Genomic DNA, 26538 nt, shown 5'->3' with positions numbered 1-26538 from the left:
TGGAACACTCTGCACTCTGCGTCCACTTTTCTCTTTTTTGACAGAGACATATTGGGGCAATGAGGGTGCCAAAGCACATAATGTTAAAAGTAGAAGCCGTAATAAATATCGCGGGCAAAACAAAGTAGCTCATTGGCTGCACGTGCTTGACCTACTTGCTCTGCCCCGGTATAAACAGTTTGCTTGCTTAACACAATTGCTATTGCGCCATCCAGTGGACGCAATTGGAACAGCAGTTTATTTTATTGAAAAATTGCAGCGCATTTTTATACTTAAAAAAATATATATATATCTTTTTTTATTTTATTTTTTATATTTATTTTCAAAATCATCTCGCGGGCCGGATTAAACCCGTTTGCGGGCCTGATCCGGCCCCCGGGCCGTACGTTTGACACCCCTGGCTTAGTGGGACTATCATTTCTTTTTCAACAGGACAATGACCCAACACACCTCCAGGCTGTGTAAGGGCTATTTTACCAAGAAGGGGAGTGATGGAGTGATGCATCAGATGACCTGGCCTCAACAATCCCCCGACCTCAACCAAATTGAGATGGTTTGGGATGAGTCGGACCGCAGAGTGAAGGAAAAGCAGCCAACAAGTGCTCAGCATATGTGGGAACTCCTTCAAGACTGTTGGAAAAGCATTCCAGGTGAAGCAGGTTGAGAAAATGCCAAGAGTGTGCAAAGCTGTCATCAAGGCAACAAAGGGTGGCTATTCTACAATGTAGAAAGTAGTAAAAAATAAAGAAAAACCCTGGAATTAGTAGATGTGTCCAAACGTTTGACTGGTACTGTAGCTGGGAGGGCTTATTTGCAGCAAAAGTAAAGGAATGAAATCCCTATTGTACAATTCTTTTTAGGAATTACCGCTTTTCCGTAAGTAAAAAAAATGCAGTGAAAACAGGACAGACTACACAACCATTGTTTCAACAGAGGCTTCAAAACAGCTATATTTACATTTACATTTTAGTCATTTAGCAGACGCTCTTATCCAGAGCGACTTACAGTTAGTGAGTGCATACATTTTCATACTGTGAACACATCTATATGTGTGACATTATAGAATATTTTGTGAAGGAAATGCTAACTGCAAATGTCTTAGCCATTGATCTCCTCCACATCCAAAGTTTATGCTCTCAAAATTGCAGTCAGTGCAAGAAAGCCTTGTATAGCCAGGGAAAAACACGAATAGTTGAACCAAGTCATATTTCAGACAGGTTGAAAAGTTATCTCTACAAGACAATATGTATACAATGTACAGTATATTACAGTATATTGCATTGGGGGCTATGGAGGGGACAGAGTGAAAAGCCAGCAGCAGGCCGTGCGACATAGTCCCCCTCCAAAACTAACCATATTTGGTTAGTAGAGACCCGACTGAGTATTTCCCACTCCAGTTTATGAGACAGGTTCTTTCTCTACAACCCAATAAGTATCCCATATGCAGTGTATTGCATTGCAGTGAATGGAGTGGGCGGAGTAAGGAGTCACCAGCACTGTGTATTAAACCCTTTGCCCAGCACAAGAGATCAATTTAAGTCATGACTCTATTGAGTCATTCCAATAACATATATTTATATTTCATTAAAAGTGTATTTCTTTAAATATAGCCCACACAATGGCTTTCAACATACCAGTAAAATACGTCAAATTATCCATTCGTTTTTTCCAAAGGAGGTAGCAATGCTGTGAAAAAAACGTTGTACTGCACTAGTGCTAAATTCCCAGTTTAGCATGTCTTTGCAGGGAGACTCTTATTTTGGAAGAAAATAATCCGCGATCGTGCTGCCAGAACAACATCCTGCTGCTACGAGAACGGTAATGAAAGAGGCATGCAAAGGAAGGGGGTTGCCACACTGCTCTATGCAGGGAGAGCCCCTGGCTTTACAGTGTAACAAGTAGGCTAATAACCTGTCAACGTAAATAACGTTTTTGATAACTAAGGTGGCCTTTACAATAGCTTGCACTGTGCAGGATGAGGTTATTTGTTAGGGGCGTTGGCTTGGTGGTCTGGAAAGAGCAGAGACATGTTATTTTGAAACATGAAGGTGTCAAATTTCTAGCTGCCTTTCACCCTTTATAGACCTTGCCCACTAGGTGGCGATATATCCTTGGATCGCCTTGGATTGATGGAAGATGGAACCTCCAATGACTGAACAGGGATTCACTGTAGTAGACATTCTATAGGCTTTGAAATGGATAGGCTAATGAAGTAGACATTTTGAGTCATTTTATGTCATTATTTACAATGACTTTATAATGTTCTTCCGGATTAATTGCACACTATTTTCTGTGATTTAGACCCACAATCCACATAACCCTCAAATAGAGTGGGCCACCAATAAAAATGTAAACAATTGAGCAAATGCATCATAGGTCCTTTGTGTTTTGGTAATGATAAGGTAAGACAGTTGTACTAAACTCAATAAGGTCTTATTCTTTCAAATCAAAGGACATATATTTAATTATTTGAAAGAACTGAAAAATAGAGACTGTGGCTTTTTCAGATGTTTATGAATTATAGGTTACCGCTACAAGATATGAAACACCATTCATTGAGTGTTGTTACCACATCCACAACACATGATTTATGTGGATGACACGCATACTGAAGATGTTTACATCAACAATGATACTCCTTTTTTTTACCTACTGTACTGGAGTGTGGGCCAGAGACCGGGAGAAACTAAATACTACCTGCCAGCCCCGTTGCTCTTTAAAAAAGATAACAAAATATTTGATACTATATCTAATGACGTTCTACTCAATATACTCTTTAAACTAATTTCCTGCATCCCCTTCTCCCTCATACTAGAGCTCAGCCTCTCTCTTTCCCTCTAATACTGCCCACACTGTAGAAATACATGCTCCATGGTCTCTGTTTCCTGGCAATAATCACACTTTCCTGTTGGATGCTTTCCTATCACATTTAAAGTCTTATTCAACCGGCTGTGTCCCACCATTAATCTTGTTTTTTTTTTTAAATAGCCTCCTCTCTTCTGTCCCTTCCTGCCGTCCTCTCCTCCCCGACTTTCCTCTGTACTTGAAATAAATCCCTGCCCTTAATATCTCTATTCCACTGCTCCTGCCATCTCTGAACCATCACTGTCCATATCAGGCTTTTTGCCTCTGCCTTGCTCATTGAAACTACAACATCAACACCCCCACTACTAAGTGCTTGTTTAGCCAGTACATCAACTGCCTCGTTCCCCTCCACCCCCACATGGGCTGGGGCCCAAGTAAATATTTTCTGTATCCCCATCTGTCTAATCCTGTCGTGGGTTTGTAGTACCTCAAAGCAGGTATTGTCTGATATCTGAGATAAAGGACTGCAGACTCATCAACACTGCACATACATCAGAGCAAATAACTAATCTGTCTGGCTTAACTTCCTCCACCCACTGCAAGGCCAACAGTATGGCCATCAGCTCCGCCGTATATACAGCCAGACGATCTGTAATACGTTTCCTGACTGCCACAAGACATTCCTGCACTACAAATGCTGACCCAGTACGTCCGGTCCTTTGATATTTTGTACATGGCCACAAAATCCTGATATACAGTATCCATACGTCTATTAAACAAATCAGATGGATCAATGCCCTCCCTATCATTTTATAGTCTCTCCAACACTTCAAGATCAACTACTGGAGGCGGGAGTAGCCATGGTGGATTTCTGCCCTGTCGCAACTAGGGGTAGGTACCTATAGGTACGGGGGCGTGAAGTATTTGAACTCAACGACAAATGCTAAAAGAACTCAGACAGTCAGTGGCAAGTGCCAGGGAGAAGTGACAGTCAAGAAGCTCGAGCTTTGGCTAGGTATATATACTATAATTAGGCTCTGTCTGACTAGCGACCGATATAGATTTACCACAGTTTTAGCAAGTTACTTTAGCAGTAGCATAATGTCGTTCATTATGATGAAGAAAAAGAAATTCAAATTTAAGGTAGATTTCGAGTTGGACGAACTATCGTCTGTTCCCTTTGTTAACGGGGTCTTGTTTTGCAAAGTACGGCTCGTAGACGGTGGCTTTACAGAAGAGTCCTCTCGGTAAGAAACTGCCTTTCCTATTTTAAGTAACACACAGAGGTGAGAGCGATTACTGGCAGTAGTGGCATTGTTAGCCAGATACAGCTATATAGTTAGCTAGCTAGCTTCCCCCTTTAGCTAGTTAGTTTAGTCATGAAGACAGTGGTGCATGTGAATAATGTGGTATGTGTAAGTTAATAGCTAACTGTCAATTTTCATTTATTAACGTTATACAATATGGAGCTTAGTATTCCAAATTGTATGTTGTTTTTACCTCTATTTCTTATTTTGATATAGTTTCCATGGTAATTCGTCTGACATCTTGTTTTGACTGATGCTGCTTGTCTGATTGATTGTTCTGACTGAGTGACTGACACAGCAAAACACCACCAGTCACGAGGCCCACTGTCAAACATGGCTAGTAGAAATGTGAGGCTTGCTTGAGCTGTGATATCTGACATTTTATGCAATTTACCTTAAAACTTTGAACAAAACGTCTGGCAAATGAAGGTCAATATTAACGTAAGCTAGATTCCATTTTCCACTCTGACATGCCAAGGAAAAGTAATGTATTTGCTTATCATTTTGTTAAAACCAATATTTCAATATCTCCTACTTTAGACTGGCTAGGGTTTTATTGATCAGACTAGTTGCAAAAACTTGGAAATCATTCATCCCCAATCCAACACTGTTTTCAAGGTAAATTTGGAGATTGTACATTTGGAGATTTACGCAGAGTGAGCTCTATAACAAACACACATTCAACACTTTGCTGGAAAAATGTATATTTAGCTTACAAGTAACATGTTTCAAGAGACCCTTCATATGAGACTTTAAAGGGTGTCCGATACATTTCCTAAAACCTCATTATCCCACTCAAAACATCAGTTGATGCAACAAGAAATACTTGCTCTCCAAGGATCCAGAGCCATTGAGAGATGGCTAGACAGATTGGCTAAAAACTAGTTTCAAATCAGTTAAAGATTGGATCAGTCAAGTCACGTTAACAGCATCTAACTCATTTCTCTCATGTTATCAATTTCTCTCATGTTATCCATTTCTTTCATGTTATCCATTCACCATTCCTTCCTGTTTAGACCCCGGAACATCCCCTCCTCTGAATTCAGGATAGGACTTTGTCCGTGGCATTTGAACACAGACAGACTGTTGTTTTCCCTAGAGAGAGCTAATCTAACAGCTCTAACGGTTCCTTGTGGTATTTTAAGAGATTCACATCATGTCAACCCACTCAACCGCACGAGTAGGACTGCACTTAAATGAGTCACTCTGGAAAGTAGTGGACACACAACTGGAGCATGTGCTAGCTCCTAATGGTCGACTCGGTTGGCATTCTCAGAGTTACTTTGCCAAGGCAACTGCCTGCATTTGTCCAATTATGTAAACATACCATACTGTACCTAGCCATTACTCAAGCCATTGTCTTTTCGCAATTTTTAACCTGTGAATAGGTTTTGAATGAGTATCTTGTTATTTAGAAAAATGTTTTTGCTGCTCTATTAATATTATCCATCTTCTTAGGCTCATTCGAACACACACACACACACACAAACAAAGGCCATTAGCCTCCTCAGAGTCACTGAATGTGTGATTGAGCTGAAATAATGGAAAAGGCAGCACTATGAGTGATGTGACTATTTAAAAGCCTTTTTTCTAGAATACCTGTCTGCTTTGGTCGACAGCCGAGGTCTGTTTTACCTCCTTGAACTCTCTCTGAAGTCTAACCGTTACCCAGTTGAGAATTGTGTGTATATATATACACACTACCGTTCAAAAGTTTGGAGTCACTTAGACATTTCCTTGTTTCTTTAAAAAAAAAAGCTATTTTTTTGTCCATTAAAATAAAATAAAATAGATCAGAAATACAGTGTAGACATTGTTAATGTTTTAAATGGCTATTGTAGCTGGAAACGGCAGATTTTTAATGGAACATCTACATAGGCGTAGAGGCCCATTATCAGCAACCATCAGTCCTGTGTTCCAATGGCACGTTGTGTTTGCTAATCCAAGTTTATCATTTTAAAAGGCTAATTGATCATCAGAAAACCCTTTTGAATTATGTTAGCACAGCTGAAAACTGTTGTGCTGATTAAAGAAGCAATAAAACTGGCCTTCTTGAGACTAGTTGAGTATCTGGAGCATCAGCAATTGTGGGTTCGTTTACAGGCTCAAAATGGCCAGAAACAAATAACTTTCTTCTGAAACTCGTCAGTCTATTCTTGTTCTGAGAAATGAAGGCTATTCCATGCGAGAAATTGCCAAGAAACTGAAGATCTCGTACAACACTGCCGACTACTCCCTTCACAGAACAGCGCAAACTGGCTCTAACCAGAATAGAAAGGAGTGGGAGGCCCCGGTACACAACTGAGCAAGAGGACAAAATACATTAGTGTCTTGTTTGAGAAACACACGCCTCACAGGTCCTCAACTGGCAGCTTCATTAAATAGTACCCGCAAAACACCAGTCTCAACGTCAACAGTGAAGAGGCTACTCAGGGATGCTGACCTTCTAGGCAGAGTTGCAAAGAAAAAGCCATATCTCAGACTGGCCAATAAAAAGAAAATATTAAGTTGGGCAAAAGAACACAGACACTGGACAGAGGAAGATTGGAAACAAGTGTTATGGACCGACGAATCGAAGTTTGAGGTGTTCGGATCACAAAGAAGAACATTTGTGAGACGCAGACCAAATTTAAAAGATGCTGGAGGAGTGCTTGATGCCATCTGTCAAGCATGGTGGAGGCAATGTGATGGTCTGGGGGTGCTTTGGTGATGGTAAAGTGGGAGATTTGTACAGGGTAAAAGGGATCTTGAAGAAGGAAGGCTATCACTCCATTTTGCAACGCCATGCCATACCCTGTGGACGGCGTTTGATTGGAGCCAATTTCCTCCTACAACAGAACAATGACCCAAAGCACAGCTCCAAACTATGCAATAACTATTTAGGGAAGAAGCAGTCAGCTGGTATTCTGTCTATAATGGAGTGGCCAGCACAGTCACCGGATCTCAACCCTATTGAGCTGTTGTGGGAGCAGCTTGACCGTATGGTACGTAAGAAGTGCCCAATCCAACTTGTGGGAGGTGCTTCAGGAAGCATGGGGTAAAATCTCTTCAGATTACCTCAACAAATTGACAACTAGAATGCCAAAGGTCTGCAAGGCTCTAATTGCTGCAAATGGAGGATTCTTTGACGAAAGCAAAGTCTGAAGGACACAATTATTATTTCAATTAAAAATCATTATTTCTAACCTTGTCAATGACTACATTTCCTATTCATATTGCTGTATTTCCTATTCAAACTAATTTCATGTATGTTTTCATGGAAAACAAGGACATTTCTTAGTGACCCCAAACTTTTGAACGGTAGTGTATATTATATTATGCCATTTAGGAGACGCTTTTATCCAAAGCGACTTAGTCATGCGTGCATACGACAAAGTGTTTCACCTGCATTAATGCTGAAACACCTTACATATCCCTTGCTCTAAAGAGCCAATGCATAGTGTTCTTCATTCCTGAAGCCTACATCTGTCACTATGAGGGGCCAAAAGTTCAGAACACTGCCATCACATTTCAAAATCTATAATTCACTTAACCTAGCCTACATCTATTTTTGTGAGACTAATCCATAGGAAGGGAAAGAGCATGGGAAAGTTTGTGTTATTTTACCTTGAAGGCATTTATGTTCCATGTCTGATCTGTCACATCCATTCCAGAGAACGGCACACAGGATCTTCTCATTAACTGTGCCCTTAGTTGTCATAGTCTATATTTATCTTAGCCATTAATCAGATCTAGGGATGCATGTGTAGGGTAGCTAAATATTCCAATCAACTGTCACATAGGGGACTGTGTGTGTTTTTTCGTTTTTGTTGTACTGCTACTAACTTTGTGTCTTCTCCAGGGAGCAGGTCCAGGCTAACTGTGTGCGCTGGAGGAAGAGGTTCTCCTTCCTGTGTAAAATGAGTGCCAACGCTGGAACAGGAGTACTGGACCCCTGTGTGTGCCGGGTGTCTGTACGCAAGGTACAGAACTCACTACAACGATGCTGTCAAAGTTATGTCAAGTTCAACTGATTACAAGAATAGGTCTACTACTAGAATATGTCTACCACTTGGTCAACTACAGGCTGTCAAGATGTCAATCACTGTTAAGACTATTGCTACAAAATCTGTGTTTTGAGATCAAAAGTGGAGATGTACTTGTTACACACAAGGATTGTTTGTTTGATGGATAACTATTTATTTCCTCATCCTTTTAGGAAATGAAGGGTGGAAAGACCTTTGCAAAGGTAATATTTTGCTTTTGAATTCAGTCAATGACAACATGACATGCTGACATTTTAAAAGGAAATGCGTAACAGAACATTCTTATCATAATGCAAATTACAGTTAGTCATTCACCGCCTGAAAGTAATCAGTCCATTGTCTGTAAAGGTGAGGTTAAAGAGGATAGTTAGCCTGTTATTTCCAACTTTGGGTACTGATTGTTGTTTAACACTTAGCTGTCCTTTAGCAGTCATAACTAAAGAATGACGTCAGTACCGCATGACTCATTCTTAAAAGGGAAGTACATTGAAAGTAGGGCTGTTGCAGTGACCGTATTATCGTCATATTACTAGTCATGAAGGCGGTCAAATTCCACGTGTCCGTTTAGTCACGGTAATTAGGCTTCTCCAAGCTCTGATGCTGCTGATGGTCATTAGTAGCCTACCAAACTTGCTAACTGCCTGGTACTCAGCACTCTATTGTCCCTCTAATCACTCTGACATCAATGCAAATGTAATCAAAAATCTAATCAAACACTTCATGAGAGCCCATGAGCTCATGTTGCGCAACATTTCCATAGGCTATGCAATTGCGCGAGAAAACAGAGTGATGGCCTCTACTAAAAAGGATCCCATCAGCTTTCTATAGGCTAGCCTACTATATCTATTTCTCAACTTTCCTAATATTAAGCACATTGCTTCTCTTTACAACAGGAGTATAGCATACCTGGCTGGCATGAAAATTAACCATGTGGAAAGCGTCCTCCATTCGCTATTTAAGTGCATAGATTACATGTATTTTTTCCCGCTGCCCCTGTTCTGAGACAGGCGCATGATAATGGTCCATTCTAAATCAAAACTAATTTCACACATATTATTAAGTATATGTAAAGACAAGATTAAATCAAGAATAGTCTGATTGGTGACAATATTAGCCTATCACTTGTGAATTATATATTATCACTTGTGAATGATGCCCAGCATAAGAAACAATCTTGTTTTTGCTACTTTTTCAAATCATAGTAGCCTAGCCCATAGGCCTATATGTTTTCATAAGGTTTGTATCACAACTAAAGTGGCCAAATAACTTCTTAAAATTAAGCACATTAATCTGCTTTATAAGGGGTTTAGAGCCTAACTGGCATACATAAGCAGCGCGTTAGTTTCAAAGTTTGGGGAAGATCATTTTCAACATAAAAATGAACCTTATAATAATAAAAATAATAAAAGCATTACATGCATAATCGCATTTGCTGTCACTTTGATAATGGTGTTTTCCCGCTAATGGAACATTTGCGCTTATAGCGTACTCCCATGTGCGCATTGCTGCGCTTATAATGTGAAGAAATACCCTAATAGTTTATCAACATTTTAAGCTAAACGTTCTGATCTGTTGCGTCAGCCACATTGCCTAAACAATTTTTTTTTTAAATGCTAGTGGTTTTATTAATTTGGGATCTATCGCATCCCACAACTGTCCCAGACTATGTTTGGAATATTTATTTCTCGCACAGAATAGAATAGGTTGACTTTTGTACTATGGGGGATAGTAGATTGACATAGGCTATTACTTTTGCCATTAGGCCTACTCATCTTGTTGGCTGACGAAAAGTAAATGTGGACAGTTCTTCCAATATCTTCAATACGCACCTCGGAATTGGATAAGGACGCGCGCAGTTGCTTCCCCGATGTGTCTGTCTTCACTTGTAGCCTGTGAGAAAGACCCGATCACATGATGGAGAGCCATGTGAGTAAGAGGTGCTTCGGAGCGCGCAGCACTCGGGGAGAAGGGCACAACGGCCACTGGCCGAAAAAAGGCATGGATTTTTTTGGGGTGCATTACGGCCACAAAGGGGATGCACCGTGAAATTCGAGGCATTATCAAGTGCTTGTCAAATTGTGAGTGAGAGGCTAATGAAGTGTGTACAGCCTGCGCAAAAAACTAAGCAGAGCTCATGCCTTTCAAGCAACTTTTTTCAAATCATCATTAGAGTCACATCATGCAGCCTTCCTTACAATGTATTAAAAATCAAAACATATAACCCAATGTTTGTAGAACAACTAAAGTTACATTAATAACTCTAAATTAAGCATATAGGAATAGCTATTTATTTGTTAACTGCTCAACACAGAATAGCTGCATGTTAAATGAACTAGTGTAGCCCACAGCCATTTGGCATAGCCAGATCAGGGCCTAACATCAGGACAACTTAGAGTATGCTATTCTGTTCTTCTGAAATAGACTACATTTTCTTCATATCATGCTTCTTTAGACCTGTCTAAAATAAATAATGGATTTATTGTGAAGGTGTAGGCTATATTACATGGATTTATTAGACTTTTTTCAAATGTAGATGTTCCAAAGGTCTGCATCAGTGGCTTGTAGGCTATGCTTGGAAGCCAGGAGGTGCTAAATGTGTTTATGTTAATTAACGGTCAATTACCGTGAGAGTTATTTGCTTGACAATCACCGGCTGACGAAATTTCGTGACCGCCACAGCCCTAATTGAAAGTATGGGAATATTAAAGACCACTACAATAGTTTCTTACATATGTGATTGTTAGAAGCAGAGTGCTCTGTATTATAACTCTATGGAACTGAGGCTCTGTTGCCAAGCTGTTTCCATAAACCTGAATATATCTGTTCTCTCTCTTTACTGTAGCTGGGTTTTGCTGACCTGAACCTGTCCGAGTTTGCTGGCTCTGGCAGCACCACGCGGCGATGCCTACTAGAGGGTTACGACACCAAGAACTGCAGACAGGACAACTCTATACTCAAGGTACAGTTCAGTACAGTTAGACAGGCCTCCAGAACATCTACAGTACGGGACGTGTTTATGACACTGGAGTCTGTCCTACTCTGCCCTAGCCTACTTGGCTCTGTCCTATAACTCTAGAATGAGGTGCCCTACTTGTCTACACCGGAACCACTGATCTTAAAGGACTGGATAGATGAAAGAAATACACTGATTAGCCTACACAACTTCAGCTATCCAGCCTGTTACTAATGAGTGTTCATGCGGGAGAGGAGACCAGGAAGGGAACCATGTGAGAGTATTGGGTCATAGCCAACATGGCCAAGTATTGGCACACATTGGGAGAAAGCACATGGTTAGCTATCACCCTCCTCCGCCCCCTAGTCACCATATGTTTACTAATGTGTATGGGTAAACAGTTCGTAACCAGGTATGTAATACCACTCAGTACAGTTCAGGATGAGGTATTATACATTTACATTTACGTCATTTAGCAGACGCTCTTATCCAGAGCGACTTACAGTTAGTGCATACATTATTCTTTTTTATTTTCATACTGGCCCCCCGTGGGAAGCGAACCCACAACCCTGGCATTGCAAACACCATGCTCTATCATCTGAGCTACCTCCCTAGTGATGCAACTGCTCTGACATGATATTGGAGAAGTACCTGTGCTATGAATGTATCTTGTACATGCTTCGGCTAGAATTTGTACTTAGACACAGGTCTAGGATCACTTCATCCTATTTCATAGGGCCTGTAGATGTGTATGATCCGTGCTGACATTTTTTGCTGACATGTCTTTGTCACAGGTTGTCATTAGCACACAGCTCATGTCTGGGGACCCCTGCTTTAAAACGTAAGTGCACCTTTCATTACCCTTTTCATTCAATCCATTTGGTGGGTTACATCACAAAACGTTTTTAGGACTTCACTGATTTTGGATCAGCGCGACAACTGTAGGATTAGCATAGTGGAAATGAATGCAGTTTTGGCCAATTATTCAGTAAAGGTAAGTAGGAAACATTGATGTGACTGACAGACAGACAGACAAGTCTGCATCTGGCCAGACCACAGACACACAGAGCAAACCACCTACCTACCTATGCATTCAGCATCCTGTCTGAGTACACCCAGACACTGCTGCTAGTTCTGTGGCTTTATGAAACCGAGTCACAGAAACACAGGGGGATAATTGCCATCCCATGTTTGTAAAATGGTTATTTTGGGAAAGTTCAAGCGTTGGCACAGTTTCCTCAGCACCACATGAACGATTTGAAGTCAATCATACTTGTGGACTCAATCAAGCCGACTTCTGCCATTGAACATGAATAGTAACAGTTCTATTGTTTAGATATGCAAAGGTGAGGATAAGAGAACTTCCCCACAGATTCTTTCTGGCTTCTGTTGTTAGAAACAACTGATTTTAGCATGACGTGCCCACACACTCCTGGCAGCGCTGAGAACGTGTACATGGACGGCTACGCCTTTTACTATGGACACACACGTTAAAAAAAACGCGCACACGGAATCCCACTCTCTACCGCACCACCCCTCTACTCTCTCTCTGAACACGTCTCTCTATTGTCTGAATCCCACAGTGGAGGAAACAGAATGGAATATAACGTTTACAGAGCCTTTATATAGCCTTAGAGAGCCTTTATTGAGTGTTTATTGAGTAGACAATAAAAGCCTAATGTGTCTGAGAGTGGGGTAACTGAGTCGCAGAGGACGACAAGCCAGAATGGCAAACAGGAAGACTCCGGACATTCTGTACTCAGCAGTATTGAAGTATAATTTTACTATGGAGGAGGGGGTGAAAATGTATTAAAAATATACTGCTGGACTTATGCAGTGACTGTTGAGTGTGGGAGGGTTGCCTTGGCTAAGGCCTCTAATGACACAGTGGAGAGATTCTGGGAGAAAGCTGGAGTGTCTCCGAGTGCTCCTCGGTGTCCCCCACAGAGTGTGTGTGTATGTGTGTGTGTCTTTTACTGAGCTTTCCTCCTACAGAATGTGACTCACACACAGTGTGTGCGTTGGGCTTATTGTAAGAGCTCTGTGGAAGTGAGGGGAAAACTTAAAACTAGCTGTTATTGGCAAATTGTAAAGTATTTTGTCTCTCTACCACTGTCTCTCTCTCTCTCTCTCTCTCACTTTGTCTCTTCTATATAATTTGAGTCCACCCCCTCTCCAATCTTGAGTTAGACCGGTTCATCTAACAAAAAGAAAAGAAATGAGACGTGGTGGTTTCCTGTGTTGTGAAAGTGGGGTTATTAAAGATGAACGCAAGCTCAGCTAACCGGATATACATCTCATAAAAACCTCTTGCTGACAGATCAGCACTTCTGATAGGATATGATTGTGTTCCAGTTCCACAGAAGAACTTTGCATTCACAGTTATACTTTTTTTCTGAAAGGATGGGTCACATTATGGCTTTAGATGTTACATGCATGATGTATGTATTCAATTAAGCCACTGACTTTCAAATAACCATTTGGACAAACGAATGAAAGACTCAAACCAACCAACAACCATGCATGGTAGGAAGTAGTAGGTTTGGAACAGGTGGTGTTGTGTTTGTAAAGCAGCTGATCTGCAGCTCATTGAAAGCAGTTGATGTGACTGACAATGTCCCTGTGTCCCCTGCAGGCCACCGTCCATGGCCATGAAACTGGGCCTCCAGCAGGCTGAGGCAGAGTGTCTCCACAAAGACAGGAAGGGAGGGGACACACCCACACCCTGCCTCCCCATCCCAGGTACACACACACACACCCAAACACACACATACACCCCGCCGGCTCTGGACATATAACACTTTAATTTAACAGGGTTGAATCCTGCCATCCTTGTAATCAGTAATCATTAGTGCTAATGTTGTGCTGATGTTGTGTTGACATTGTCCTAATGTTGTGCTGCTGTTCCCTCCTGCTCAGAGCCCCCAGGGAAGTGTTCGTCTGTTCCTGATGAACTGGGAGCATGTGGCCATTCTAGAACGTCCAGCTACGCCAGCCAACAGTCCAAAGTCTCAGGTAGCTAGTAGCTACACACCTCGTCTGAACCAAATATCGATGAGAAAAGGCTATGACTTGTATCATGAACTAAAGAAGATATGAGTAGTAGGTATGAATGTCTGAAAAGTTATAGCTTGCTGTCAGAGTTATCGTTCTGGTTGTGAAATCTGTGGCTGTCTGTTGTGTGGAGGGTAACATTGCCAACTCGTTCCCAATAGGCTACAGCACAGGTCACTCGCGCTCTTCCAGCCTATCAGAGCTCACGCACAAGAGGAACCCCTCAGCGGGCTCTGCCTCGACGGGCATTGCAAGCATTCCTGAACCCAGCGAGGACCGGGGGACTGAGAGGGGGGAGAAGGAGGTCCGCTCTGCACCCCCTGTCTCTGTCACCTGTGCCTACTCCCCCATGCCTGAACATCCCCCCACCCCCGCAAAGAGCTCTGCCTCCTCAGAGAGACTGAGCAGGTAATATTCACACACACACACACACACACACACACCTAAATACTCATCTCTGACCTTTCAACAAAGTATCACAATGTAATCATCAGGAGTCCTTCTGCTCCATCTCATCCACCCCTGCTTTTTTTCTCACGTGTGTGTGTGTGTGTGTGTGTGTGTGTGTGTGTGTGTGTGTGTGTGTGTGTGTGTGTGTGTGTGTGTGTGTGTGTGTGTGTGTGTGTGTGTGTGTGTGTGTGTGTGTGTGTGTGTGTCAAATCAAATCAAATCAAATTTTATTGGTCACATGCGCCGAATACAACAGGTGCAGACATTACAGTGAAATGCTTACTTACAGCCCTTAACCAACAGTGCATTTATTTTAAACAAAAAAAGTAAGAATAAAACAACAACAAAAAAGTGTTGAGAAAAAAAGAGCAGAAGTAAAATAAAGTGACAGTAGGGAGGCTATATATACAGTAAAATAAAGTGACAGTAGGGAGGCTATATATACAGGGGGGTACCGTTGCAGAGTCAATGTGCGGGGGCACCGGCTAGTTGAGGTAGTTGAGGTAATATGTACATGTGGGTAGAGTTAAAGTGACTATGCATAAATACTTAACAGAGTAGCAGCAGCGTAAAAAGGATGGGGTGGGGGGGCAGTGCAAATAGTCCGGGTAGCCATGATTAGCTGTTCAGGAGTCTTATGGCTTGGGGGTAGAAGCTGTTGAGAAGTCTTTTGGACCTAGACTTGGCACTCCGGTACCGCTTGCCGTGCGGTAGCAGAGAGAACAGTCTATGACTAGGGTGGCTGGAGTCTTTGACAATTTTGAGGGCCTTCCTCTGACACCGCCTGGTATAGAGGTCCTGGATGGCAGGGAGCTTTGCCCCAGTGATGTACTGGGCCGTACGCACTACCCTCTGTAGTGCCTTGCGGTCAGAGGCCAAGCAGTTGCCATACCAGGCGGTGATGCAACCAGTCAGGATGCTCTCGATGGTGCAGCTGTAGAATTTTTTGAGGATCTGAGGACCCATGCCAAATCTTTTTAGTCTCCTGAGGGGGAATAGGCTTTGTCGTGCCCTCTTCACGACTGTCTTGGTGTGTTTGGACCATGATAGTTCGTTGGTGATGTGGACACCAAGGAACTTGAAGCTCTCAACCTGTTCCACTACAGCCCCGTCGATGAGAATGGGGGCGTGCTCAGTCCTCTTTTTTTTCCTGTAGTCCACAATCATCTCCTTTGTCTTGGTCACGTTGAGGGAGAGGTTGTTGTCCTGGCACCACACGGCCAGATCTCTGACCTCCTCCCTATAGGCTGTCTCATCGTTGTCGGTGATCAGGCCTACCACTGTTGTGTCGTCGGCAAACTTAATGATGGTGTCGGAGTCGTGCCTGGCCATGCAGTCATGGGTGAACAGAGAGTACAGGAGGGGACTGAGCACGCACCCCTGAGGGGCCCCCGTGTTGAGGATCAGTGTGGCAGATGTGTTGTTACCTACCCTTACCACCTGGGGGCGGCCCGTCAGGAAGTCCAGGATCCAGTTGCAGAGGGAGGTGTTTAGTCCCAGGATCCTTAGCTTAGTGATGAGCTTAGAGGGCACTATGGTGTTGAATGCTGAGCTGTAGTCAATGAATAGCATTCTCACGTAGGTGTTCCTCTTGTCCAGGTGGGAAAGGGCAGTGTGGAGTGCGATAGAGATTGCATCATCTGTGGATCTGTTGGGGCGGTATGCAAATTGGAGTGGGTCTAGGGTTTCTGGGATTATGCTGTTGATGTGAGCCATGACCAGTCTTTCAAAGCACTTCATGGCTACAGACGTCAGTGCTACGGGTCGGTAGTCATTTAGGCAGGTTATCTTAGAGTTCTTGGGCACGGGGACTATGGTGGTCTGCTTGAAACATGTTGGTATTACAGACTCAGTCAGGGACATGTTGAAAATGTCAGTGAAGACACTTGCCAGTTGGTCAGCACATGCTCGGAGTACACGTCCTGGTAATCCGTCTGGCCCTGCGGCCTTGTGAATGTTGACCTGCTTAAAAGTCTTACTCACATCGGCTACGGAGAGCGTGATCACATAGTCGTCCGGAACAGCTGGTGCTCTCATGCATGCTTCAGTGTTGCTTGCCTCGAAGCGAGCATAGAAGTGGTTTAGCTCGTCTGGTAGGCTTGTGTCACTGGGCAGCTCGCGGCTGTGCTTCCCTTTGTAGTCTGTAATGGTTTTCAAGCCCTGCCACATCCGACGAGCGTCAGAGCCAGTGTAGTATGATTCAATCTTAGACCTGTATTGACTCTTTGCCTGTTTGATGGTTCGTCGGAGGTCATAGCGGGATTTCTTATAAGCGTCCGGGTTAGAGTCCCGTTCCTTGAAAGCGGCAGCTCTACCCTTTAGCTCAGTGCGGATGTTTCCTGTAATCCATGGCTTCTGGTTGGGGTATGTACGTACGGTCACTGTGGGGACGACATCATTGATGCACTTATTGATGAAGCCAGTGACTGATGTGGTGTACTCCTCAATGCTGTCTGAAGAATCCCGGAACATGTTCCAGTCTGTGCTAGCAAAACAGTCCTGTAGCTTAGCATCTGCGTCATCTGACCACTTTTTTATTAGCCGAATCACTGGTGCTTCCTGCTTCAGTTTTTGCTTGTAAGCAGGAATCAGGAGGATAGAGTTATGGTCAGATTTGCCAAATGGAGGGCGAGGGAGAGCTTTGTATGCGTCTCTGTGTGTGGAGTAAAGGTGGTCTAGAGTTTTTTCCCCTCTGGTTGCACATTTAACATGCTGGTAGAAATTAGGTAGAACGGATTTAAGTTTCCCTGCATTAAAGTCCCCGGCTACTAGGAGCGCTGCATCTGGATGAGCGTTTTCCTGTTGATTAATGGCCTTGTACAACTCATTCAGTGCAATCTTAATGCCAGCATTGGTTTGTGGTGGTAAATAGACAGCTATGAAAAATATAGATGAAAACTCTCTTGGTAAATAGTGTGGTCTACAGCTTATCATAAGATACTCTACCTCAGGCGAGCAAAACCTCGAGACTTCCTTAGTATTTGATTTTGTGCACCAGCTGTTGTTTACAAATATACAGAGACCGCCGCCCCTTGTCTTACCAGAGTGTGTGTGTGTGTGTGTGTGTGTGTGTGCGCCTTAGGCATCGGATGAATCAGAACTCGGTGGAGGCTCAGCTGAAGAGAGTGGATGCTACCCGGGTGGATGCTGACGACATCGTGGAGAAGATCCTCCAGAGCCAGGACTTCAGCCACAGCCTACTGGACTCCAGCGCTGAGGGTACATTCACAATCCCTGGCTTTAGTTCAGATGGATAGGGCCAGGCTTAGCTCAGTGGGTTATCAAGGGATACCACACTGTAAGGAATAGGGAAAAGGCTTTATGTAGAGACTTCAGCTTCTGCCTTGTAGTCCAGTGCAGAGAATACTGTCTTTATGGATACTATTAGGAAGAGAGGGCGTAAGGGAGAGAGAGAGTTCAGTATGTAAGAGGTTCAGAACCTCACATACCTCCCAGATGAGTCTCGGCCTCTGCATACGCCAGCCATGTCAGACTGCATGGCGGGTAGATACAGCGTAGCTACGGTGGTTAAAGTGGTACTATTCAACAAGCCATGGTCACTCTCTTCCCCTTTATCTTATTTATAGTGTTTCGGTGCCTTTGGTGCCCTCAGAACAGCCTCAATTTGTCAGGGCGAGACTCTACAAGGTGTCGAAAGCGTTCCACAGGGATGTGTCAAGTTGGCTGGATGTCCTTTGGGTGTTGGACCATTCTTGATACACACGGGAAACTGTTGAGCTCTTTTGTCTTGCCCATTCACCCTCTGAATGGCACACATATACAATCCATGTCTCAATTGTCTCAAGGCTTAAAAATCCTTCTTTAACCTGTCTCCTCCCCTTCACCTACACTGATTTGAAGTGAATTTAACAAGTGACATCAATAAAGGATCATAGCTTTCACCCGGATTCACCTGGTCAGTGTATAGCTGTGTTCGAATACCCATACTAACATACTGTATACTACATACTTAATGAGTATATACACTGCTCAAAAAAAATAAAGGGAACACTAAAATAACACATCCTAGATCTGAATGAATGAAATAATCTTATTAAATACTTTTTTCTTTACATAGTTGAATGTGCTGACAACAAAATCACACAAAAAGTATCAATGGAAATCAAATGTATCAACCCATGGAGGTCTGGATTTGGAGTCACCCTCAAAATTAAAGTGGAAAACCACACTACAGGCTGATCCAACTTTGATGTAATGTCCTTAAAACAAGTCAAAATGAGGCTCAGTAGTGTGTGTGGCCTCCACGTGTCTGTATGACCTCCCTACAACGCCTGGGCATGCTCCTGATGAGGTGGCGGATGGTCTCCTGAGGGATCTCCTCCCAGACCTGGACTAAAGCATCTGCCAACTCCTGGACAGTCTGTGGTGCAACGTGGCGTTGGTGGATGGAGCGAGACATGATGTCCCAGATGTGTTCAATTGGATTCAGGTCTGGGGAACGGGCGGTCCATAGCATCAATGCCTTCCTCTTGCAGGAACTACTGACACACTCCAGCCACATGAGGTCTAGCATTGTCTTGCATTAGGAGGAACCCAGGGCCAACCGCCCCAGCATATGGTCTCACAAGGGGTCTGAGGATCTCATCTCGGTACCTAATGGCAGTCAGGCTACCTCTGGCGAGCACATGGAGGGCTGTGCGGCCCCCCAAAGAATTGCCACACCACACCATGACTGACCCACCGCCAAACCGGTCATGCTGGAGGATGTTACAGGCAGCAGAACATTCTCCACGGTGTCTCCAGACTCTGTCACGTCTGTCACATGTGCTCATGTGAACCTGCTTTCATCTGTGAAGAGCACAGGGCGCCAGTGGCGAATTTGCCAATCTTGGTGTTCTCTGGCAAATGCCAAACGTCCTGCACGGTGTTGGGCTGTAAGCACAACCCCCACCTGTGGACGTCGGGCCCTCATACCACCCTCATGGAGTCTGTTTCTGACCGTTTGAGCAGACACATGCACATTTGTTCTGGCAGTGCTCCTCCTTGCACAAAGGCGGAGGTAGCGGTCCTGCTGCTGGGTTGTTGCCCTCCTACGGCCTCCTCCACGTCTCCTGATGTACTGGCCTGTCTCCTGGTAGCACCTCCATGCTCTGGACACTACGCTGACAGACACAGCAAACCTTCTTGCCACAGCTCGCATTGATGTGCCATCCTGGATGAGCTGCACTACCTGAGCCACTTGTGTGGGTTGTAGATTCCGTCTCATGCTACCACTAGAGTGAAAGCACCGCCAGCATTCAAAAGTGACCAAAACATCAGCCAGGAAGCATAGAACTGAGAAGTGGTCTGTGGTCACCACCTGCAAAACCAGTCCTTTATTGGGGGTGTCTTGCTAATTGCCTATTATTTCCACCTGTTGTCTATTCCATTTGCACAACAGCATGTGAAATGTATTGTCAATCAGTGTTGCTTCCTAAGTGGACAGTTTGATTTCACAGAAGTGTGATTGACTTGGAGTTACATTGTGTTGTTTAAGTGTTCCCTTACTTTTTTTGAGCAGTGTACTTCATAGCATATACTATTAGTTCATTTCAGTATACTGTAAACGAACGGTATCCTTTCAGTTGAGTATACTAGCGCTTCGCCTGTCTACCGGAAGTTGATGCTGTTGCTGTGCAACCTCTTGCTAGCTTGTTGGCATAAAAAATGACTAGCTAGACATTTAACGATTTCGGGTGTGTTCGTAAATTCAATCTGGAGTGCCAGAGTGCGTAAATCCAGAGCGTTGTCAGATTGTCAGTTCGTAAATTCAGAGAGTTTCGCTCTCAGAGCGTACACTGGACGCTCTGGCCGAGGAGTAGGGTTGATCTGAGCGTTCTGACCGTTGGCTAGCTTGCTAGCTACTTACAGACACAAATGAGAGAACACCTCACTCTGACCATTTTACTTGCCCTAGCAGAGCTGGTTAGGCTGTTTTCATGTTATCCAGAACGTTGGTGACTGTAACTGTGCTGCTGGCAATTACGCTTGTTTTTGCCAACGTTTACTTACACCGCCCATATTCAACGGGTGTTGAGCGTTCGTAAATCCATCAGTTATTCTGCGCTCTGGCACACTCAGACGAGAGTGCTCTGAAATAGCCAGAATTAACAATGTCCATTGAGAACTCACAACGACTATACCACTTAGCTAAGAAATATGTGAAAAATCAAATCAATAAACGTTGGGTAGTTAAATAGCATATACTTAAAATACTGCTTGGCAAGTTCGATGTGTTAGTAGCCAACTAACGTTAGGACGGTAACTAGCTAACATACTGGTACATACTGTAATGCTATGCGGTTTGTAAGGATAGCATAGCTAACAAATTGTTAGCCAACATAACGTGTAATGTAGCTTATTTGAAAAGTCATTACTTTATTACATTGCTCAACATTTTCTTAACATTTGTCATAATTAGTTAAAGCAATGAATTTGTATCCTCTCTCGTCTGACTTCGGCTACATATTTTCCACCATTTTCTTCAAATCTGAAAACGTTGTGAAGCCACGCCTATTTTCTGAAGAATTGCATTATGGGCCATAAAAGTACGGAAATAGTGTCCACTGCTTGTATACTTCGTATTTTGACGAATTTAGTACGATATCCGGGAACTTTTGGCATACTAACTATATCCATACTGACCAATAAGCATACTACATACTCAATTTACATCACAAATAGTACAATTAGTGGGGTTAGTATTTGAACACAGCTTATGTCATGGAAAGAGCAGGTGTTCTTAATGTGTTGTATACTAAGTGTATATGGAGACTGTTTAGTGGCAAAAATAAGGGGTTAAATGCATGTTAAAAATATATATATATATATTATTATTATTATTATTATTATTATTATTATATATATATATTTATATATATAAATACAAATATCCTGATCTTTCTTATATCTCTGACATATACAGACACTTCAGAACAAACTTCCTTTTAGATTTTTTGTTCCATGTAGTGAATCTGTTATTCAATGCGTTTGTATAGGCTAATAGCAGGAAGGCCAAATCAAATTTTTCATAAAATATATATTTTTTTAATTGATACATCAAGGGGTCTTAAAATTCAAAATCAAATAGCAAAATGGTCCTTGGTATGACCTTCTTAAAACAATTCCATATAGCTTAGTAGAACCCCCCTCCCCCAGTTTAGACAGAGCTTAGACTGTAATGGGTTAACAGATTACTAGATTTGCCATTTAATATCACACATTTCTAGTTCTTTGCTGCTGAAGCGTTGTCTCTTTCTCATTGTGAATAATACTCTTGTCAATAACCACATATTTTTAGATGGCTAATGGTTGCTTCCTAAGTAATTTTCACACTTGTGTTGATTGACAGTAACTTACTTGTTTGTGCGTGTTACAGAGGAGGGGCTCAAGCTGTTTGTTGGTCCTGGTGGAAGCACGGCGCTGGGAAGCCAACACACCAGGTTGGTGACATCATTACCTAATGCATCAGAAGTGGGTGACTCCATAGAAATAGAATGACACAACAGCAGGCATTGTCACTGAGTCACTGATATTTCACATTTTTAACGGCACAAGGGCCAATCGATAGTTAAAGAATATTTGATTAATAGACTGTTTGTCGTGAAGAGTTTTTCAGTAACGCCCTTTCACTTGTTTGTGTGAGTTTTGGCTGATGAGATAACACGTGTTTGTCTGGTGTTCTCTTTCAGGGTTGGGGCTGGGCCCTACGAGCAGGTGGTGATCAAACCCTAGCCTCCGGGGGGAGTGGACATGTGTCAGAGAAGGTTCCACAACACCACGGGGTCTGACAGGGGGGCAGCAGTTTTTCCACCTCTCTGCAGGACAAACATTTGTTCCAACAGAAGTCCTAGTCTGATGAGCAGAAACTGTGTAAGACTGCTCCCCCTAGTGTTAAAGGAAGGTGACCTGAGTTTCATGACAACTTGTTTTTGAGAAGAAAGAGGAGGATATATGGACTTGAGTGCTGTCGCACTTAAACTGTGTGGAGCAGTATAATGTTCTCTCTACCCAGAGGGGGTAGTCTTTCAATTCTGCAGGCCTTATGTTCAATGAAGACACATTTTTAGATAAGTAGAAGAATACTGTGGTCTTACAACAAAAAGGGCTTGTACATTTTTTTATGAAAGTCAAATCCTTCCAAATGTTTCTAGGTTATTACTCTGGGAGGTATGTTGTAATTTACAGTTTTATTGTTCAGTATGTTGCTGCTTGACATGTTCACTGTGTAAAATGTGCGGGGGTGTAGTGGAGGACAAACGGTAGTTTACCTACCTTTTACGGAAAATGCATTGAAAGTATAGGGAGCGTTACTTTTTCTAACCGCAACTGGCGATCAGAGTTTATCTATGTATCTTTTTTTTTTTTTCACTACATCACTGCAAATGTGTAGTGTTTCACATGCGCGCACACACACACAGGTGTTTTAACTGACAAGATGTGGCCATGAGCTGATTTCATTTCCCACAATGACCTTAAAACTGACTAAAGAACTATACACACACAGGTTGTGTGATGTCATCAACCTACAGGTGCCCTATTCTGTCATATGAACAAAGAGGAACTGACAGTATGTTTCGCTATACGTGAAGACTCAAGCAGGGAACATCATTAAGATTCTATAAACAGAGAAATAATATATGTTGCCAGATGGTGTTGAGGAGGAGTGTCAACATCAGATGGAGGTGACGATGTCCTTGTAACTGTGGATTAGTTTCAAGCAAGACCTGTAGGTTGGTGTTTAGTTTTTTAATCCTCAGCAAAACGGTTATATAGTAGCTTCATTATGGTCTATGATCCCAAAATTGTGTTTGTAAGTATTTGGAGAGGCCTCCTTGCGCAGACAACAAATCAGACGTTTATTTTCTCAGAAACCTTATTTTGATACTGTAGTAGTAAATAGTAGGGAAAACTGATTTAGGGACAGAGAACATTGTTGACATTTTGAGAGTGGAAAGTGGGGCAAGGGCAGGTTCACTCAAGGAAAGATGGAGTCAGTCAAGGACAGTGATCAAACTAGGATGTTAGAGTTCTGACAAGCATCAAGCATCTGCAAGGCCAAATGTGACTTTTGTTTTGTTAATATTGTTTAGTGCGTTGTTGAAAAGTGTTGCCTCATTCAACCTCACATTCAATTAGCAGACCAGTTCTTGTGTTTGTGTATGTTGATACCGTCTGCATTTGTCAGTTTTTATCGGTATGAATACAGATTAGAGAAAGAATGTTCTTCAGATGTTCATAATGTTACATTTTTAATGACTTTCTTATTTGTCCACTTTACCACAAATGATACATTTTACAGCATGTGTCTTTATGATGTTGGTATTCTACTTTGTTGTTTTTACGGTTATTTCTGTAGATTGATGTTGCAAGTGCTGGTCCCACATTGTTTAATTTTCTAAATGTTGGAAGATGGTTATTTCAATACTGTATCCCAATTCACAAACACATGCTGTGTTGTTCTGTAAAGTACCCTGTAAAAAATAATAATAATAATGTCACTGCACCTATCCGGTGTATGTGACAATAAAACATCTTAATAAAACAATTCCATTTATTTAAGAAACAATTGTGCTCTCGCTCAATAGCTTTTGTTCTTTTTCCCTTTTCTCTGCTAAACTGTAGCCTACTTTTCCAGCTACAAAAATCGAATTAAAGTTTGATTGCATACATAGATTTGCAGATGTTTTAGCAGGTGCAGTGAAATGCTTATGTTACTAGATCCAACAGTGCAGTAGAATGTCTCGCGAATACAATACTGATACAAATACACAAATAATCAAAAAAAACATTTAACAAGAAATAACAATCCAAAGTAGATATATTAGAGTGAACCTGTGTGAGAATCCTGAATATAAATATGTGGTATGTGTATAGACATGATATAATATGGAAAATAAAAAGGTATGCACGGTAGTAGGTATATTAGGATGAGCTATGTTGAGAATACAGTATATACATGCACAGAGTCAACAGTCCTGGAGGGCAGGCACCGTGCCCCCTGTGATGCGTTGGGCTGACCGCAGAGCCATTCTGTTGAGGGTGGTGCAGTTGCCGTACCAGGCGGTGATGCAGCCCGACAGAATGCTCTCAATGGTGCATCTGTAGAAGTTTGTGAGGGTCTTAGGGGCCATGCTGAATTTCTTCAGCCACCTGAGGTTGAAGAGGCGCTGTTGCACCTTCACCATGGTGTCGGTGTGGTGGGACCATTTCAGGTCCTCAGTGATGTGCATGCCAAGAAACGTAAAGCTTTTGTCCCTCCCAACTGTGGCCCCGTCGATGTGGATGGGGGCGTGCTCCCTCTTCTGTCTCCTGTAGTCCACGACCAGCTCCTCTGTTTTTTACATTGAGGAAGAGGTTAGCGCCTGGCACCACTCTAACCTCCTCTCTGTAGGCTGTGTCGTCCTTGTTGGTAATCAGGCATACCACTGTCGTGACATCAGCAAAGTTGATGATTGAGTTGGAGTTGTGCGTAGCCACGCAGTCGTGGGTGAACAGGGAGTACAGGAGTGAGCTGAGCACACACTCCTGTGGGGCCCCCATGTTGAGGATCAGTGTGGCGGAGGTGTTGTTGCCTAAAATGGATACTGATTTTGAAACAGTGGATCCATGCTGGCTCAAAAAGCGGTTATATTACTCCTGTCATTAGTACTCAACGCAGGGTCGTGTGGGGGTTGAGATAGCCCTCAGGGCTGCTTGTCACCGCCAGTCCTGCCTCTGCATCGCAGGGTGAGATGCGTAATTTTTTTGTTGTAATTTTTTAGTCATTTAGCAGACGCTCTTATCCAGAGCGACTTACAGTTAGTGAGTGCATACATTATTTTTTTCATACTGGCCCCCCGTGGGAATCGAACCCACAACACTGGCATTGCAAGCGCCATGCTCTACCAACTGATCTACATGGGGCCTTACAAAGTACGGGAGGGCAATGGCTGGCTGCCATGGATCTTTATACTATCACAGGCAAGGAGGGAACGTTCCTGGAATAATCCTATTTAATTTACAGAGCTGCTGCAATAGATTGGGATTGGGATGCTGAGCCCAATTTGTGCAGCATAAAAAGGCCCATATATTATAGCAAGGAGGGGAGGAATGGACACATGTAGTGAAGAACTGTCTTTGACTCCAGCTTTTGAATGTATGAGCGAAGGGATTTGCATATTCTTGATTGTCAGAGTATACTGCAGTGATTGAGGGGGAATAGTTGGAGCAGGGCTTGAACCACCAACACTACCTCCTGTGTCATAAGGGCGCAGACCTCATGGCAACAATATACAGTGTGCACTAACTGTAAGTCACTCTGGATAAGAGCGTCTGCTAAATGACAAAAATGTAAATAATGGCAGAATCACATGACAAAAATGGAGGAAGAGTAGTAGGCATACAGTGGTGTGAAAAAGTGTTTGCCCCCTTCCTGATTTCTTATTTGTTTGCATGTTTGTCACACTTAAATGTTTCAGATCAAACAAATGTAAATATTAATCAAAGATAACACAAAATGCAGTTTTCAAATGAAGGTTGTTATTATTAAGGGAAAACAAAATCCAAACCCACATGGCCCTGTGTGAAAAAGTGATTGCCCCCTACTACCTAATAACTGGTTGGGCCACCCTTAGCAGCAACAACTGCAATCAAGCGTTTGTGATAACCTGCAATGAGTCTTTTACAGCGCTGTGGAGGAATTTTGGCCCACTCATCTAAGCAGAATTGTTGTAATTCAGCCACATTGGAGGGTTTTCGAGCATGAACATGCCTTTTTAAGGTCATACCACAGCATCTCAGTAGGATTCAGGTCAGGACTTTGACTAGGCCACTCCAAAGTCTTCATTTTGTTTTTCTTCAGCCATTCAGAGGTGGACTTGCTGGTGTGTTTTGGATCATTGTCCTGCTGCAGAACCCAAGTTCGCTTCAGCTTGAGGTCACGAACAGATTTTTGGTAGACAGC

The 26538-nt window shown here is 42.8% G+C and overlaps 1 protein-coding gene across 1 annotated transcript; it reads left to right on the top strand.

Moving 5' to 3' along the window:
• The first annotated feature begins 3766 nt into the window (after positions 1-3766).
• Positions 3767-24153, top strand: LOC311146723 (EEIG family member 2-like). The gene is made up of 11 exons (XM_084183281.1): positions 3767-4052; positions 7954-8074; positions 8311-8340; positions 10980-11096; positions 11885-11931; positions 13726-13832; positions 14010-14105; positions 14306-14552; positions 17677-17813; positions 21973-22036; positions 22286-24153. Exons 1-11 carry the CDS (start codon positions 3907-3909, stop codon positions 22326-22328), a joined length of 1155 nt encoding a protein of 384 aa, XP_084039407.1. The 5' UTR covers positions 3767-3906; the 3' UTR covers positions 22329-24153.
• Positions 24154-26538: the final 2385 nt, after the last annotated feature.

This window comes from Coregonus lavaretus (assembly GCF_964263955.1).
Source record: "Coregonus lavaretus genome assembly, chromosome: 19".
Lineage (NCBI taxonomy): Eukaryota > Metazoa > Chordata > Actinopteri > Salmoniformes > Salmonidae > Coregonus > Coregonus lavaretus.
The sequence above is the reverse complement of the archived record's forward strand: the minus strand, read 5'-3'. Positions and strand labels throughout refer to the sequence as shown.